Source organism: Dendrobium catenatum, unplaced genomic scaffold, assembly GCF_001605985.2.
Source record: "Dendrobium catenatum unplaced genomic scaffold, ASM160598v2 fragScaff_scaffold_414, whole genome shotgun sequence".
In the NCBI taxonomy this organism is placed as follows: domain Eukaryota; kingdom Viridiplantae; phylum Streptophyta; class Magnoliopsida; order Asparagales; family Orchidaceae; genus Dendrobium; species Dendrobium catenatum.
In genome coordinates, this window is record NW_021318876.1 from 2708965 (window position 1) to 2726852 (window position 17888).

General features: G+C 32.8%; 1 protein-coding gene across 2 annotated transcripts; it reads right to left on the reverse strand.

Moving 5' to 3' along the window:
* Positions 1-11914: 11914 nt before the first annotated feature.
* LOC110105233 (pentatricopeptide repeat-containing protein At4g17616) lies at positions 11915-15097 on the reverse strand. Of its 2 annotated transcripts, none has more exons than XM_028694220.1 (2): positions 14898-15097; positions 11915-14504 (listed from the first exon to the last, which is right to left on the reverse strand). In XM_028694220.1, exons 1-2 carry the CDS (start codon positions 15078-15080, stop codon positions 12465-12467), a joined length of 2223 nt encoding a protein of 740 aa, XP_028550053.1. In that variant the 5' UTR covers positions 15081-15097; the 3' UTR covers positions 11915-12464. The 2 variants fall into 2 exon arrangements, with proteins under 2 accessions (XP_028550053.1, XP_020690292.1); XM_020834633.2 differs by having other exon boundaries at positions 14587-15039.
* Between the last annotated feature and the right edge of the window lie 2791 nt (positions 15098-17888).

Consider the following 17888-nt stretch of genomic DNA (forward strand, 5'->3'; position numbering starts at 1 on the left):
TTCCGCCAGGCAAACGCAGACGGTATTACCTTAGATGGATTATTATGACAAATTTTGCAAGAAGCTTGTTGTTTTCGTTAGTATTAGATAGACCCATTCATCTCATTATAATAATGCGATTTTTATATTTGGCAGTCAATTTAATATATAATATTTTTTTTGTTTGCCTTACAAACCAAAACTAATAGTAATTAAAAATAAAATATCACAAAAATAATAGTAATGACATAAAATTTTAACATTAATAATGATAAAATTTTTAAATGAAATTTTGATTGTTATAACCAAAAAAATTAAACTTGGTAAATAAATGATGAGGCTATATTAGTTGATTAGATATATATATAATGACATGTTAATCAACAAAAGAAATTTCTTAAGTTGCATAATTGTCACTAAACAATCTCTAGCATTTAGATTCATATTTATTTTGATCAGAATGATCAAATTATAATAGAAGCATAAAAGCAACTCAACTTGTTGTTATGGACATACGCAATGCTCATCCAAAGTTTCTATTCAGTTAGACATTATGTTGCTCATGAGAGAAATCTTACTCTACTAAATTCGGCTTAGAGCTAGGGTTCACGAAGTCACATACTCATCAGGGTTAACTACTTGTATATGTCACCAACTCTTACCAGAGTACTAAGCAACGACTAGTGGTTCTTACAAGAAGAACTCATCAAGAGGTACTTGCTCTCCATTTGGAACTCACCTGAAATGTCCATCTAGTTAACAATGATTAGTCAAACTCATCCACTAAACATCGGGCTACACTAAGTTTATTCAACAATTTCCTGTATTTTTTGTAATGTAACCCTCTATGTACAACCACATTTCACCCACATCTATAAATAGAGAGTTGATGCTAATGTGCAGATACGAGCAAATAGATCCATGAATTTTCTAATATAGCAAATTTATGAAGTTATCGTATACTTAGGCTAAAGAACCAGCTTTCTAAAATCTATAAATATTCTCTCTAAAAAGCTCTCTTTCTAACAAAAGCTTATATTTGATAGTTTTCTTTGGGGAAAAATATATATGAGGTTTCATAAAGAGTGTTGTGCGCTGGAACATCCATAGTGGTATAGAGAGTTGTTATTTTAATATTATATGTAAATTACACACATATATGAGTAAGTGAGCTAAAGGAATCTCATAAGAACATGAAAAACATAGGAATGAAAAAAACAATGAGGTCTACCCTACTTGAAATGATTCAAATATTGTGAGTTGTAAATTATGAAGGATGGCCTTCATTACAATTTGAGAAAAATTAGATCAATGCGCAAACATAAAATTTAAAACAAGACTTTCATGCTCGAAAAAAAAAAAAAGACTTTCATGCTCGAAGTAGGATAAGCCTTGAGACATTGGAGATGTCATCAAGAGATTATTAGTGGTCTACCAAGTCCTGCTTATATGAAGGGAGACAAAAAAACCAAGTGAAAAAGAGATGTTATATAGCCTTGAAGAATTATAAGATAAAATTACAAGCAACACAAGAGCACCAATTAAAAATCAGTATAATAACCATCCCATCCTCAATAGAGTAATCTTGATTATATTTCAAAGTGTAGTGCTTATTATAATAACCCTAATTTTGAATAATATAAATTTTTAGATTTTTTCAAAAAGCTGCATGGAGCACTATGGTATTGTGCTTTAGGCCTAACAACGCTGAGAAGCGTCAGAGAGTGGCACCTCGATGTCATGACTCTATGTTATACAATAACTTTGGAATCACATGAGGTGCAACGATGATAGATTACTTAGGCGCCATAACGCAGACATTGAAATAAGTTCCTATATATATTTTTTCTCTTAACTCACCTCACCCCCCGCACCTATTTGGCTTGCCATTCAAGGAAAGGAAAAAAAAGAGAAGGGAAGGAGAAGAGAGGAGAGTGGAAAGAGAATGTGTATTTAGCAGCCGACTTGCAATGCTACTTTTATAAAAATTGGTTAGATCGCTGTAAGTGGCTTCTATCATATCTCTATTTTCAAATATTTTTCTTTCGACTGTTTGATTTCCCTCAAATTGATTTTATTTCGTTTTCTTCGGATTTAGTGAATTTCTATCACGTAATTTTTTATTAATCGAAGTATTGATTATTCTGGACATTTTAACTAGTTGATTTTGTAATTTCATCGATTAAAATTATAGTTATTACATTTTGTACAAATTAAATAGAATAATGATTTTGGCATTTTAATTCTATTATATATATTATTAATGAATGCTTTGTTAATGAATATGGGCATGCAATTAGGTAATCATTAGTTGCTATTACTTTTTTAATATTGTAGTGATGATATGTGTGAAGACAAATAAAGGCTGATAATTTACTAATGTTGGTTGAAAACTAATTTATACATTTACAAGATGGTGGACAGAGGAGCTTTCATTTAAATATTTATAATTTTGTGTGATCCTCTACTAATTTATATTATTCACTTATTAAGAATTATAAGGAGTTAATTATTATAACGACTTGCTAGAGTGATGACTCATTTACTGAACCAATGGTTATTGATTTATTGATTACTGAAAAAAATCACATAATCCATAACTCCTTATTGCTTTGGTATGATTGCTTGAATATGATTCATTGTACTATTTCAGTGTTAATGATTTATTTTTTTATTAATGTGGATCAAATGTTATTGTAATGATTTATTGTTATTAAGCACTTGATTTATATTACCGAGCATGTGATATAAGATACTGATTGATGGTGATATTGAGATAATTGAACATCATGTGCACACTCCTATACAATTTTAAGATAATACCATACCACATTGTTATGATTTCTGATAGTTTTCATAGATATTTTAGTTTTCCTGATTTATATAATTTTTTTATTGATTGGAAAGCACTACTATGACATATGATTTAAGAATGATGATTTATTGATTTACTTCTTTGACATTCAAACTACACTGCATTTTTTTTATTAATCTTTGTACCTTATTGGTTTATGGGTTCATGGGCTTTATTGTTACTATATGGGTTTTACTATTTCTGCATAGATTCATAATTATATTGACTACTGCAATTATAAATTGATTGATTTCATGCATAATATTTTTTTTTCCATGCTTTGAGTTTGCTGATAGGATTTTATTAACTTATTGGGATTTTCATCTCATTATATATGATTTAAATGATTTAAGATCAGGAAAGAGGATCAAAAGCTTGAGATTGATAAGTTACATGGTTCTTCGGGTTTTAGTGTTATTTTGCCTTTTTATTTTCTTAGTTATTTTTTGTATTTAGGAGTGCACAGACAGCTTGTCATATTTGCATGACTCTTGACTATTGTCTATGATTTTTGAAGAAATAAATATAGATGTATATTGACATTTGCGTTAAATTAAAGACTTACGACCAATTAGTCAACAATTGTCGTTAAAGATGTTGAAAACACCACATTAAAGTTGGATATATTGCCTTGCTATTCATAATCACATTCATGATTATATTTACATAATAGTACATGATAGCATATAAATTAATTGATTGATAGATAAAATTGAATTAGAACTGATATAACCTGCATGGATATTAATACAACATGACATGGATATTGATAGACATTGATAGATATATAAATGCAATATGGTGATAAGTACACTGACATAATATACTAACATATAATATTTATTAAGTCATTTTTACCTATTTTTCTTATAGTTGATAGACATCTTTTGACTTTACTGATCACATTAGATTGCTTGTTGCTTATACTAATTGACTATTAATTGGAACATGAGAAAATACATTGGTTCTTTTGTCTTACATCAAAGATAGTGATAAATTTTGGTTAATGCCTGGGTTATATGACCATTACGTAATTTTTATATGATTTCAAGAAAATATAAAGAGCTTGCAGAGTGAGATTAGATGGTGATGATAATTTTGTTTTATTTTCAGCTCTTTAGTTTTATATATATTCTTTTGTAGTCTGTTGCGGCTATTGTAATATTATTTTGGATTTTAGACTTTAATCATGATGCAAATATTAACTATATTAATTTAATTATATTTTTTGATATTTATATATTTTTAAATGTAATTAGTCAGCTCTGATTATCAATATTATGGTTATTAATTAATTAAAAAGAATAATAACAATAATAAAGAAGAAGAAAAAATGAAATAATTCTATTTTAAATCCCAAAGTAGGGGCAGAACCAGCCTTAATTTTTAGGGGGGGGGGCAAAATTATAAAAAGATAAAAAATATATTTATAACAAAATTTAAAGGTTCTTTCCTCTTTAGATAACGTTCCATTTGATATAACCTGTGAAAAAATTGTTCTTTAAAAATGGTTAATGAAATCTTAATATAATTGTGGTTGGTTCCATAAATTCTTCGATTAGCTCATTGTTAATTTCATTTTAATATGAAGGAATGTGAAGAGTTACAAAAATTTGAACAAAAATCTTAACAAAAAAGCTGAATAAAAATGATGAATTTGGGGCATTTCTTGAAAAGAACTCAACTTAAAAAGAAAACTCTAGAAGTTAATCTAACAAAAATTGATGGAAATTTGTCTTTCATCTTAAAACTCAAGATTTACTTAATCTGACATTGTTAATCATATTGAAATGAACATATATCCTTTAAGTTAAATGATTCCTGAGAAGCAAATAAATCGTATTGCATGAAAAATGCCTAAAAATTGAAGGCAAAATAAACATGGGAATTGAGCTCACAATAAGTGAAATCCAACAAAACAAATAAATATAATTGCAACTCATTTTTTATTTTTGAAACCAAGATTTGAATGCTTTCTGTGAAACAGTTTGTGATTGGCCTTCAAACTGATAATTCAAACAAACTGTGCCTCAATCTTTAAGTCAACGGATACAGGATACTTCAAACAATTTGTGAAACTGTGTTTGTAAGTAAAACCCATAAGCATATGCTTAAAAAAAACTGAAACTTAGGGAAGAAACAATAAAATTCAAAATCTAAAACTTACAAATACAGTCGTTGAGTGAGTCGCGATTCCTTCCTGTCGGCTGCCACGTGAAGAAAAGGGAAGAGCCGAAGAGGCTGCTGGCTGCCGCGTGAAGAAGAGGGAAGAGCCGAAGAGGCTGCCGGCTGCGGCCTTCGTGGGATTCACCAAAAAAACGACTGAACCAGTGAGGCTGTGCGGTATTTAGGGCAAAGAAGGGGCAAAAATATTTTTTTAGAGGGGGCAAGTTATTTAAATGCCCTGACTTGTAATTAAATTTTTTTTAAGGGGGGGCAATTGCCCCCCCTGAACGGAACTTGGTTCCGCCCTTGTCCCAAAGCGTTACAAATATATCATTCATTATGTATCAAGTATCCCCTCTTTAAAAAAAAAAATCTCCTCTTAAAGTTGTGCGCTTTGTGGATTGCACAAATGAAAGGGAGATTCATTCCACAATATATATATATATCTTCATATAAAAATATGCCAGTTTAAAAATCTTTGCAAAGATCAAATACATGTAGGGAATTAATATTAGCATTTGGACCTTTGGGAAAAATACTAAAATACATAAGTTGTTTTTTGTATAGTGAAAATAACAACCACAGTATTAATAATATGTAATTATTAAAGATGTGAAGAATTATATTTCTATACTATGAAGGGATAAGATTCAAAAGATCGTAGTTGTGGAGATGGAAGTATCCATGGAGAAATAAAGTAGGGAAAATTTCCTCCATAAATGGTGAATCTTCTTTAAGATAAACATTTTAGTTCCTATAATCTTACCAATGTAATTTGAAATTATTATGCTTAAGTTCCAATTGATTATGATTTGCTATCAATTACATAAATATTTCTCTTATTTGTTAATTTGAAACTTTGCATGGCTCCAAGGAAGTATTATCTTACTTTTTAATGCAAGTTGTACATATTTGAAGAAAGGAAAATTCATAAAGAAAATAGTTTATACAGTGTATAATGCATTATTAACAATAATAATTAGAGAGATATCTAAAAAATATTCTAACAATCTTACCAAAAACATTTTAATGGAATCACTAAAACATGCATCACTTCTTCAGGGATCAGTGTTCGATGAAGTTTTGCATCACTTGATATTTGCTTACAATATCTCCCACCAAAGCTCTAATATCATTTGATGAAGTGATGGTTCAACTTTGAAGAGTAATGAAAGAAGAACATAAGCAACATAAGAGCATCAATTGAAAAGCATTCGAAACCACTTCATGCTCACCAAATGAGTATTACACTTTAAATCGTCAAAGAAAGTGATACAAACTTGTTATCAAGCTATGTCTGAAAAAAAAAAGATGGAGAGTAATTTCAATTGTATTTTGAAATATAGTGCTACAACCGGCTTTTTATGATTGATTATAGATTTGTACATCACGAACGATATGTTAAAGAATAGGAATACCAAGGTTCACTTAAGAACATCCAAAAAAAAAACATAAATGAAAGCTCATGTCAAACAAAATAAATACATGAATTATGGAATATAAAAAATTAACCTCTTCATCCTTCATATCCTCATATTATGACTCTTCATAAAGAAGATAAATGATATCCCTCCTAATTTTTTAGGAGAAGCTTCATCAAGATTACTCTAAGTATTTAAGGAGAAATGACCTTAAGATCACTCTGAATATTTAAGGAGAAGCAATGTCATCATTAGCACACATTTCGACCATCCATAATATGCTCCAAATGGCCATTTTAGTTATATGGAGGTCGACACAAGCAAGAGGGAATGATTCCCATACAATGTGGCTAAAATCTCATCAAATATGATGACAATTTATTTTTCATGCACAAAAATTTATTCACTCTTCATAATGAAAATTTTTGGAAAAATAACAAAATATTTTAATTATGCAAAACTTGTCAAGGAGGTCATCCATTTAACCATACTAATATATTTCATTATTCCTTATCTTTCATTAATATCTCATTATTGTACTGCATCACCGAAAAGGCAAGCATTTTTCAAGGTGCTTGCTTAAAGGGAATAACATTAGGTTATATTTTAACTTATTGGCCTCCACAAGCATTAGTGTTGGTATTGATGATAAGGGCAAATGTTTCTTATGAGATGGGCATTGGTGCTGATATTGATTACATGTTTCAACCTTGTTGACAATGATGAGTGTAGATATTAGTATCAATAGCATGCATCATACTTGGATATGAAAACAATGGCCTTGATGTTTTTAGTGAGTGGCGTCCTTATTGGTAATGACAGACACATGTATTAATTTGAATGAGGGGTGTTATCCTTTTTAGTGATGAAGGTGGTTGTTATCCTAATTGATGAGTTTTCATCCTTATTGAAGATGATGAGCATCCATGTTGATGTCAACAACAACCATGAGCCTTATTAGTAATTGTGAGTGTTACTATTAGTATTGGTGTTGATGTCAAGCATTAACCTTATCGGTGATGATGGATGCTCGTATTGATGGAGAAGAATTCATCGATGTTATTTATGATAATAAGCATCAGTGTTGGTAATGACAATATGTGTGAGGTTACTAGTTATAGTGAGCATCAATATTAGTGTTAACAGCAAGTAATGTACTTATTTGTAAGGATATACATTTGCATTAGTGTTAACATTAGCTTTATTCTTATTATCAATAATAAACAACATCATTGGTGTCATGGAAGACTTAGGCTTTATTAGTGATGACATGCAATGGCATGAGGTGGTAGGTAATATTTTGAGATGATATGTGCTGATGAGAATCGGTGCTAGTAATAATTGCATACATTGACTTTGTTATTAATGATAAATATCAATGTTGGTGTTGACAGTGGATGTCTCTTTATTAGCAACTATAAGCATTGGCATTGGTATAAATGGTAGGCATTCACCTTATTGACAATGATAAATGCATGCCTATTAATGATGGCAAACATTAGCATTTGTGTTAATTATGTAGGTTAGTTGTGTTGGTAATGACAATCATCATTCTTATTGGCATCAATAGACATCTTCCTTATTGGTAGTAACGAACATCATCATTTGTGTTTATAATGGGTGTCAATTATTTGGTGATGATAGGTATCATCATCAATGGAGATAGCATGTGTCAATCTTATTAGCAATAGCAAGAGTTGTCATTAGTGTCATTGGTGGGTACATTAGTATTTATATTGATGATGACATGATGAGTGTCTTCTTTGTTGGTGATGGGATAAGTCAGCATTGATGTCAACCATAGGCATCATCATTATTAGCATCGATCATTTTTGATGATGATGAATGTTGGTGTTCATGTCGATGATGATCTCAGATTTGTTTGTGACAACATGCATCGCTATTGATATCTATAATGTTTTCCATTCTTTTTGGTAATGACAAGCATTGTATTGTCATTAGCATTGATGAGGATAATGATCTTATTGATGGTGATGATGTGCATCGATATTATTGAGGACACTAAGCATCGGAGTTGATAGTGACGACATGCGTCGAATGTTGAAAGATATAACTCTGGGTTCTGTCCTCTATTATGGGCATTATATGAGAAAAATAACTTTTGGGATACAAAGCAGGGAAAGTATCCCCCCCAGCAAGCACGTACGACAAACTCGAGATCTCAACCTGATGTAAAGTGGTTTAAATAAAATTAAGTTGATTAATTTAATTACACGGTTAATTAAATTAATTAACTGGTTGGATTTTATCCTTATCCTCATTCTTTTAATTCTTGCTTATAAGGGCTGATATAGTCTTTTCCTATATATAGATCTTTTCAGGTGCCTTGAAGCATGCGTGAGAGAAAAACTGTAAGGGAAATTGTGTTTCTCTGTTTTTCGGGTTTGAGAGCTGGGAGCCAGAAGAGGATTAGGTTTTGGTTTGTAGCTTCTTATGTGAGGAGGAAGAAGAGAGAGTTTAAGAAATCTGGAGAATTTCTTGTGTGTGTTGAAGAGAGTTTTTTCTTCTCACTTGTCTCTCTTGTTAGTTTTCTTCTTTCTTCTGCGAGAAAGACAACCGAAAGGAGTTGTCGGTTGGAAGCTGGAATTTAGACCATGAGGCTTGATCCTTTTGCGATGCTTGGTTATTTGCTTACATGCAGGTAATATCTTTCCTATTTACATAAGGAAGATCGATTACATTGAAGCAAGTTTCGGTTTGGGATTTTATCCCTGTTCTCTGGCAATTTTTCCGGTTCTTGCTGTTTTCTCTAAGCTTCTTGTTTTTTACTGTTAAAGATCTGCTGAAGAATTAAGGTGGAGGCATTTATACTGTTATAGCGAATTTATCTATAGATCTTTATAAGAGTAGATACTCTACCTGTAATATTCGATTAAATTTCACTTAATATTATTTTAGTAATGTAAAATATTATTAAGAATGTACATATTTTGTTATGTTGAATTAATATCTATAATTATTTTACTCATTTAATTATCAAATTTTAAATAATGATTATACTAAATATTGAATAATTAATTATGAAATTACTGAAGAATTATGACAAATCATTTTTATTATTCAAGCAATTGTTAATTTAGCTGAAATAGTTGTTAATAATATTTTAACTTAGTTAAATAATATCTTATAATCATTAAATAAAGATAATATCTTATAACCATAATTTAAATTATGCATTATGTAGAAAATAGTGTATTACAATTATATTAAAATAATATATTAATTGTGCAGTTGTGAATAGATGGTGGTATTATATATGCAAGTATTTGATTTATACTAATCAATGGTCTATTCCAGATATGACAGCTCTGCAAAAATAGTTACTGTGTAGTTGGTGTGGACATTGCATTCCTCTGTCCAAAAATTATCTAGAGCATAGAATCCTTATAATGTTGCCTCATTGTTCATTAATATGATAACGTAGCTTGCAGCAATCTATCTTATCAAATGACCTATAAAGTTGTAAAATTCAATCAAGACATATTATAATTTTAAGCTGCATGTGAATATGAGACATGTTTACTCTCTGTTAAGTAACGAATGCATGAACATATGAAATATATTTGTGAAGATTTTACTTGAGTCATTCAAAATGCATTGGCCATGTATGGAAAGGCTTCGAGATATTCACTAGTCATGGTCGATGGAATCAGTTGCAATCAATGGGAGATGATAAGAATTTGCTTCCATACATATTTAATGTTGTTGCAGATGCAAGATGCCAACTGATGAACAAGAAAATAGAGATGAAGCAGTTGAAGAAGGACAATTTCAATTCGGACAAAGTGACAACACAGGCCTTCGAGCAACTAAAGAAAGCCATGACCAGCGTCTCATCTTTCCACCTTGAGGAAAAGGTAGCTTTTTGAGAGGGGAGTATTGAAAGACCGGCTAAACCGATGGCCCCCAATAGGGGGTTGGTGGTTGGCAAGAAGATCAAAGAGCAATAATTACTTACCATATAAAACCAATATTTGAAGCGAATTAAGAACATTTAAAGAGGGTTGATTTGATTGGGAGGAAAGTAGGAAGGTTTGTTTAAGGAAGAGTGTTGATTTGATTGGGAGGAAATTAGGAAGGTCCTAAATATGGTTATTGTATGTTAGGAATGATTTACTTAGGAATATTTTAATTAGGAAAGTTTCCTAAATCATGTTTATGTTATTTAGGAAGATCTAATTATTTAATATGGTTTCCTAAAATATGTTTATGCTGATTAGAAATATTTTATTTATGTCATGGTGTTCTAGGGCTATTTAAGAGGAAATTTGTCTAGGGTTTAGGATATGCCATTGATTGAGTTTTAGTAAGTGTTTGATGTCCACTATTTTTGTGAGGGATTCTAACGGCTTCTAGAATTTAGGAGAGAATGTCCTACTCTCGAAAGAGGACCATTGCATCTTATTTGTTTGTATTTCTTTTCTTATCAATAAAAATCTACTGGTTTGCTGAAATTCACTATTTGCTCACTGAATTTTGATGTTCAAATCCTATCATGTTGACTTCCTCATTCTAATAGATTAACTTCATAGTACCATGCCCTCACCACAATTATGCTGACATGAGACTCCTGCCCATATTACTGATTTGACTCATGAAATATATTGCATGCTGAACTGCAACCTCCAAATCATTTCACAAGTGAGCGATTTTTCATCTTTTCTGAATGCTAATGATCTAATTTTGCCTCCACTACCACCATGGCCACCACCTACCAATTCTTCAAAGAGGAGCTTCTTTCATGTAAAATGGTGCAAGATCATCATGGTTAAATGATGTGGAACAATCCCAATCGCTAATTTTTGTCCATGTGTTCATATAATTTCTACACGTTTTAATTATATTTAATGTTTAATGATATAACTTATAAGCAATAAATAGACTTTTTTTTCATATTAAATATTGAGGGCATTGTTCTATATAAAGGGTGTCCTAGTACTATACGAAAGACAATTGATGCTTGAATGAAAATTAAGATTTTGTTTGGGACAGCTTTCTTACTGCTTCTTAAAATAATTTTTTAGTAAAAAATTAAAATTTGTGTACAAGAAAGCTGCTCTAAGAAGCACTAAATAAGCCGTCCCAAACAAAACCTAAATCTATCATATTGAGTGGATTTCTTCTTCATCTTTGCTCTCAAGTTACTCTCATAATATTTGATGCTTCATTTGGAATGGTTTTCTTACTGCTTTCTAAAACAGCTTTCTATTATAAAAATTTTAATTTTATACTAAAAAACTGTTTTAATAAATAGAAAGAAAGTCGTCCCAAACGAAACCTGAATCTCTTTGTGCCCTAAATTGCATCAATTGACAAATAATTAATAGACCATAGCATGATACATTCTCATAGAAAATTTGGACAAAATTAACCAGAAATTGATTTTTCAAAATTTTATTTCCCATTTAATGCTGATATATAGAAATAAAAGGGGTTATGTTTTAACTCATTATTTATGTTAATATTTTCTAGGTTTTCAACTTAACAAATTTTGGCAGAAAATAACTACATGTTTACTTCAAATGAGGTGCATGAGGGCGGTTTTAACTGCAAAGATGATGAAGGGATACATCTGTTATTTCTTAAAGACTTAAATGCATTCAGTTAATAGAGCGGCTCCCAAAAGTTTTCTTGGAACTAGTAAAGATTTTCGTATTGTGTGTCATAAATTAGATGAATTATGATGTGCGGATGCCGAACGGCGCCTAAAGCCCAATAAAAATGCGCCACGTCATTCCCTAGTCAGGACCGTAGCTCGGTACTGCTTAGTACCGAGCTTATTACTGCTCTGTACTGGATGATGTGGCTGCACCTGATTCGCCTCTGGACGGTAAGTTGTGTCCGGTGTCCGCACAAAATAAACTCTCCATAAATCAAGGAAAAAGAAAGTAACTACTGAAGGACTGCAAATGATAGTTACCGGAATACTGCAGCTTCTAGCATATAATCCTCAAACTATATCAGGTGATGATCAAAAGCCACACTGAAGCAGCAAGTTTGTAGCATCTATAGCTGAATCTCTCCTACATTCTAACAATATTCACCCATTTCCTAAAGGCTTGAACATGTTCGAGCCTCTTTCTTTGAGCATCTGTTTTTGCATGTACAGCTTTTAAATTCCTGTACAGATCTTTGTGAAGCTTGAGGAATTCCTCCTTAAATTTCCACTTGTCAGCAAACATGTTATACCTTGTAATATAACTAACAATGTCCATTACCCTCTCAAAATACCCACCTCTAAGGAAATTCATAAGCAAACAATCTAACAAGTCCCGGTCTACAGACAAAACTCCATCTTCCAATCTTCGCTTAATCTCTCCCCATAATATTGTGATTTGGCGATACATTTTCAATGAAGAATACCCATTTAATAGATAGCTGAAAGTCTGGGTTGTAGGTTGGATGTTTTTTTGTTGCATCTTCTTCAAAGTCCTAATAGCATCTTCCATCATATTGGCCTTGCAAAAGAACAAAATTGTACTGTTAAACTCATAAACCAATGGACAGACCAAGTCCCCTTCCCTGATCTCTTTACTTAGATGCCCTGCCAAGCATGATTTGTTCTCTGAAAAATCTCCTTTACATCTGAGAGGTTTTACAGTACAATCTCCAGAAAGACATGAATGTGCAGCATCCTCATCCGATAAGTTCTCAAATAAGCCAATTTTCCTCATCTGTTTCAGTAGCACTTTAGATTCTCCGAAGAGGTTTTCCTTCCAGTAGGCTTGAAAAAGTGATTTGTACAAACTGGGATCAACATAAATACCAACCGACTCCAAGTCATCTAAAACATCATGAGCAGTCTCCAACAAACCCACCTGTATACACGCAGCCAACACAAGTGTGCTAAAACTGCGTTCTTTTGAATTGATTTTACCCTCAATGCCAATTAGAAACTTTGAAATTTCATCAAATCTTCTTTCTTTAACAAAGCCACTTATAAGCTTTGCAAGAGCCTTGGTACTTGGAGTAAGCTTTCCATCAGAGAAGAGAACCAATGTAGATTGACCTTGTGAATCCACAATGAAATCAGTCCTCAACCGATCAGGCTCAAGCACTACTTTATATCCCGTAGTCAGATTGCCTGATCCAATCTGAAGCAAGAAAGGTTTTCTCAACTCATTTTTTAGTGTATTTAAACTATCAACACATTGGAAGTCCTTTGATTGATCATACAAATCCAACATAAGCTCCATGGCAAGACCAAGATCATTATATCTGAAATGCAAGCTCAACAAGCTATCATAGAACTGACAGTAATGGCGACTTAGTGCCATGGAAAGAACACTATCAACATGCACTTTCAATCTCATTAGTTCATCACGCAGCCCAAGCTTCTCATATATTTGAGCAAAGATAATAATTGAATTCGCATCAACCGCCACTCCTATAAGCGACATGCACTTTATTATTAACAGAGCCTTTTGGAAAGACTCAAACTTTAAGCATGCATTCAATACAAGGTTGAATATTGTAACATTCAATACAAGCTTCTTATGCAAGGACCGTTCACAAATCTCAATCAGAATATTAGATGCAAGGTATGCTCCAATATCTGACTTAACCAAATGAAAAAGCAATGTACTAAGTACATCAAAAGATGGAAACTTGAATCTATCTAATGCAATTCTGATTATTGTGGAGGCAGGAACAGGCATTTGACTTCTGGCAAGAATGAGAGCTAGTCTGGTCAGAGAGTCATAGTCAAGAAGATAGGGACTCTTTGACAGAACCAAAAGCACCAAGTGATATGCTTTAAGAAGCCAGTGAGAACTTACTGAGCGGGTCATTAAGCTGATCATTTTTTTTACTACTACTTGCTTAGGGAAACCATGCAAGCATTTGTAGCTGCAAAAAAATTCCCAGGCATCATCCACACAGTTCTCTTCCAAAGCAGCTTCAAGCTTCCTCAGGGGACTTTCACATGAAGAGCTTTCCCATGGCAAAACCGATTGGGTAGTGCTAGAAAGATGGGGCAAGCTTGAGCTTAAATGTAAATTTCGATATCTAACCAACCTATGCTGCCAACCATAACTAAGTATAGAAGATCTTCCGCAGCTAACCTGGATGAGAAGTAAATGCATTAATAGAAGCAAAAATAAAGGGAGAGAATGCTTGATCCAACCATAAGAACTACAATCTCACATTGATCCAGCTAGTAGCACTTGCATGTGAACCCGCGCATGATACCTTTCGGCTTAGTTGACAAGAACAGTAGAAGACCCTCATTTGTCTTTCTATGTAAGAAACTATGCCAGTAATATTCATGTTTTTACCAAGTTTCAACTGTAAGGGGCTGTTTGGCAGCAGGATTTATGCTAAATCCTGCTAAACGAGATCCCGGTAAATCTCACGGCGGAATAAATCCTCCGCTTCCATCTTTCCGTAAATCCTGGAATTCGGCGGATTTACGGGACTTGGCCGGAGAAGCGCGCCAAGGGGAGAAAGATAGTTACCTTCACAGGCGAGCGAGCTCCCGCTGTTACTTCCGATCCAACAGGAATTACGTCGTCGAAATGTCGTGACTTCCGATCCGACTGGAAGGGAAAGCCGTCGAAACTAACAAGCGACTCGTTGCAGCGAAGTCGAACAGCAGCCGGAGAAAAACTTTCCTCACGCGAAGCAACGAAGTCGAACATCGACGACCAAATAGAGAGAGGAGCCATCGGCAAGAAATTAATCTAATTTAATTTCATTTCATTAATATAATTTAAAATCTTAATAATTAAGTGGATTACTTAAATAATTAGTTAATAATTAGTACATAAATTAATAATATAATTTAATTAAATAATTAGTACACTTATTAATAATTAAATAATTATATAATTAGCTTAATTAATATAATTTAAAATAGAAAGTATTAATTATATAATTAAAAGTGTAAATAATAATTAAATAATTAATGAGTAGTAAAATATTTAAGTAATTAATGAGATAATTAAAAGTATAATCGTTTGAAATTCTCCCTCATACACTATTCGGTAATAAAATATCGTTCAACTCCCTGTTCGAGGGAAAATTATTATGTTCGGTGTCCGGATTAGTCCGGACACTAATCCAGATGCGCCACATCACAAAAATACACCGGGGCCCAATGTATTCGGGTGATGTGATGAGTCTAAATTGGGTGTCCGGATGTCTGATGACCGGACGTAATAATTTGCCTCGAGGTAAAATTATTAAATCCGGACACCAATTCAGATGTACCACGTCACATAAATACACCGGAAGCTTCCTAGTTGAGCTAATTCTCTTATGGAATTCTTTTCAAATAAAGATTCTTCTAGGTCTCGATCAGTTCTCAGCCGACTTCAACAATCGGAAGAAACTCAGTACCGCCCCGGTCGACGGCAATTTCTCCCGTAAGCCATAGCTGATCTCGTCGCACCCAGTGGCTGCGATTTGGTTTTCGGTTATCTCCTTTGAAGTCCCCTTCCCGAAGATGATTTGGCTCTCCTGGTGAGCTCCTAACTTCGGCTCCGGCTGTAACAATCGCTACAAGTGGAAAATGGTAGCACCGTGCAGGAAGATTTTGTTCATTTAGTTGTCGTCCATGTGAATCAACGCTGGTTGTTAACTAATTATAAGTGATAGTGCGCGTTGGCATGTCAGTGCTAGTAGATGATGAGGTTGATAGGCATTAGAAGAGTCAAGCGACACTGATCAAGAGATGGTAGGCCACCAGATCATAGTTGAATAATGGTGGTTATAGGACCTAGTTCATAGGCAATGGAGTCCGAAAGAATATAATCAGCGACAGACATAGATCGGAAGGGTCATGGTCAAGCAACGAAGATCGAAAGATTTTAGTCAGGTAAAAATAGTTTGAGAATTGTAGTCAGGTAATAGTGGTCCGAGGATCATAATTGACAAGCAATAGATATTGGGAGGATAGTAGTAGGACGGAGTTTAGAAATACCATAGTCATGTGACAACGATTGGAAAATCATAGCTTGTCAATGATATTCAGAGTACTGTAGTTGGATGATGGTGGTCAAAGGATCATTGTCGAGAGACAATAATTAAGGATCGTATTCAAAGATTATTTTCGGAGGTCCATAGAGGTTGGGTGATGAAGGTCGGAGGATCCTAATCGGGTGATGATGGTATAAGGATTAGAGTCGACAAGTGACGGTGGTTTGAGGATTGAAGTCAGCATGCAACGAAGGTTTGAGTACTATAGCTGGTGGACGATGGAGATTGAAAGGACCTGATCAAGTGAATGGGTCATAACTCAACACAATACAACCCACTACCCTGAAATGGGTTGCACAATGTTGAGGCTGCAACAGTAGACCCAATACTTCCCAAGACTTAATTGGAAATATTTTTTCAACATTTACAACATCGAGCCAACTAATACATCAAATATAAACATCAATTTTATTTCATCTAATTTAATCAAATTGTACTTTCCAAAAAATGATATACATCAATCATGTTTCAACTTCCTTTTTCATCAAGACATGACATGCTCATAAATGACAAATGAATACTCATACTGAACATACCTAAATCCAAAATTCAAACCTAGTCAACAATCTCTATAAATAGAATCTACTCAGCTAGGGTTTTATCTTTTCCTGAAAACACAAACATATATGTATGGTGAGTAAATCGCTTGTCAGTATGTTATCTAAACCTACTACTTCAGAGCTCAAGCTAGTAACATAAAAAAGCTTTTATAGTATTTTACAATACATAGATAGTAATTCATATTTAAAGTGAACTATCCTAATATTTATATTGAACAATGTGCTTAATAGTTTTGTATCAGAATAAAACTGGTGGTAAAAGCATACCAAGCTAACAATAACAACATACATAATACTTGAACAAAATTTCAAAACAGAAGTAGCATTACATAACATAATATGAACATAACTTCATGACATAAATACTAACTTGAGCATGATATCAAAACATAAGTAGCATAACATGAAATAATATAACATAACATTCATATTTTCCTTTTTATATCTCCACTTGTATATGTTTCTTGAACCCTCTTATACTCCACTTCTATTTATATCTGCACTTATATGCATGTTTCCAAAGCCTCTAATAACTCTATTTTCACTTATATCTTATATTATGTATTAAATTTAGCTTATAAGAAAGGTAACGGTAGAACTAAAAATTGTTTTTTAGAAAATATTAGAAATGATCTTGACCCTTAATATGACACAATAGATAAAAAAGATTCATATAGCTGACCCCACATATAATAAAATAAAGGCTTGATATTATTCTTATTATATAATTAATAATTCACCTCGCAGAACTGCATGATAACTGATTGGTTTCTGAATAATTATTATGAGGAAGCTGCTGCCATTTTCATTGCCAGAAGCTGAATGTACATTAGACATTTTAAGATTTATTTAGAAGGTAGCGAGCAGAATAGAAGATTTAGACTTTGTTTGGGACGGTTTTCTTCTGCT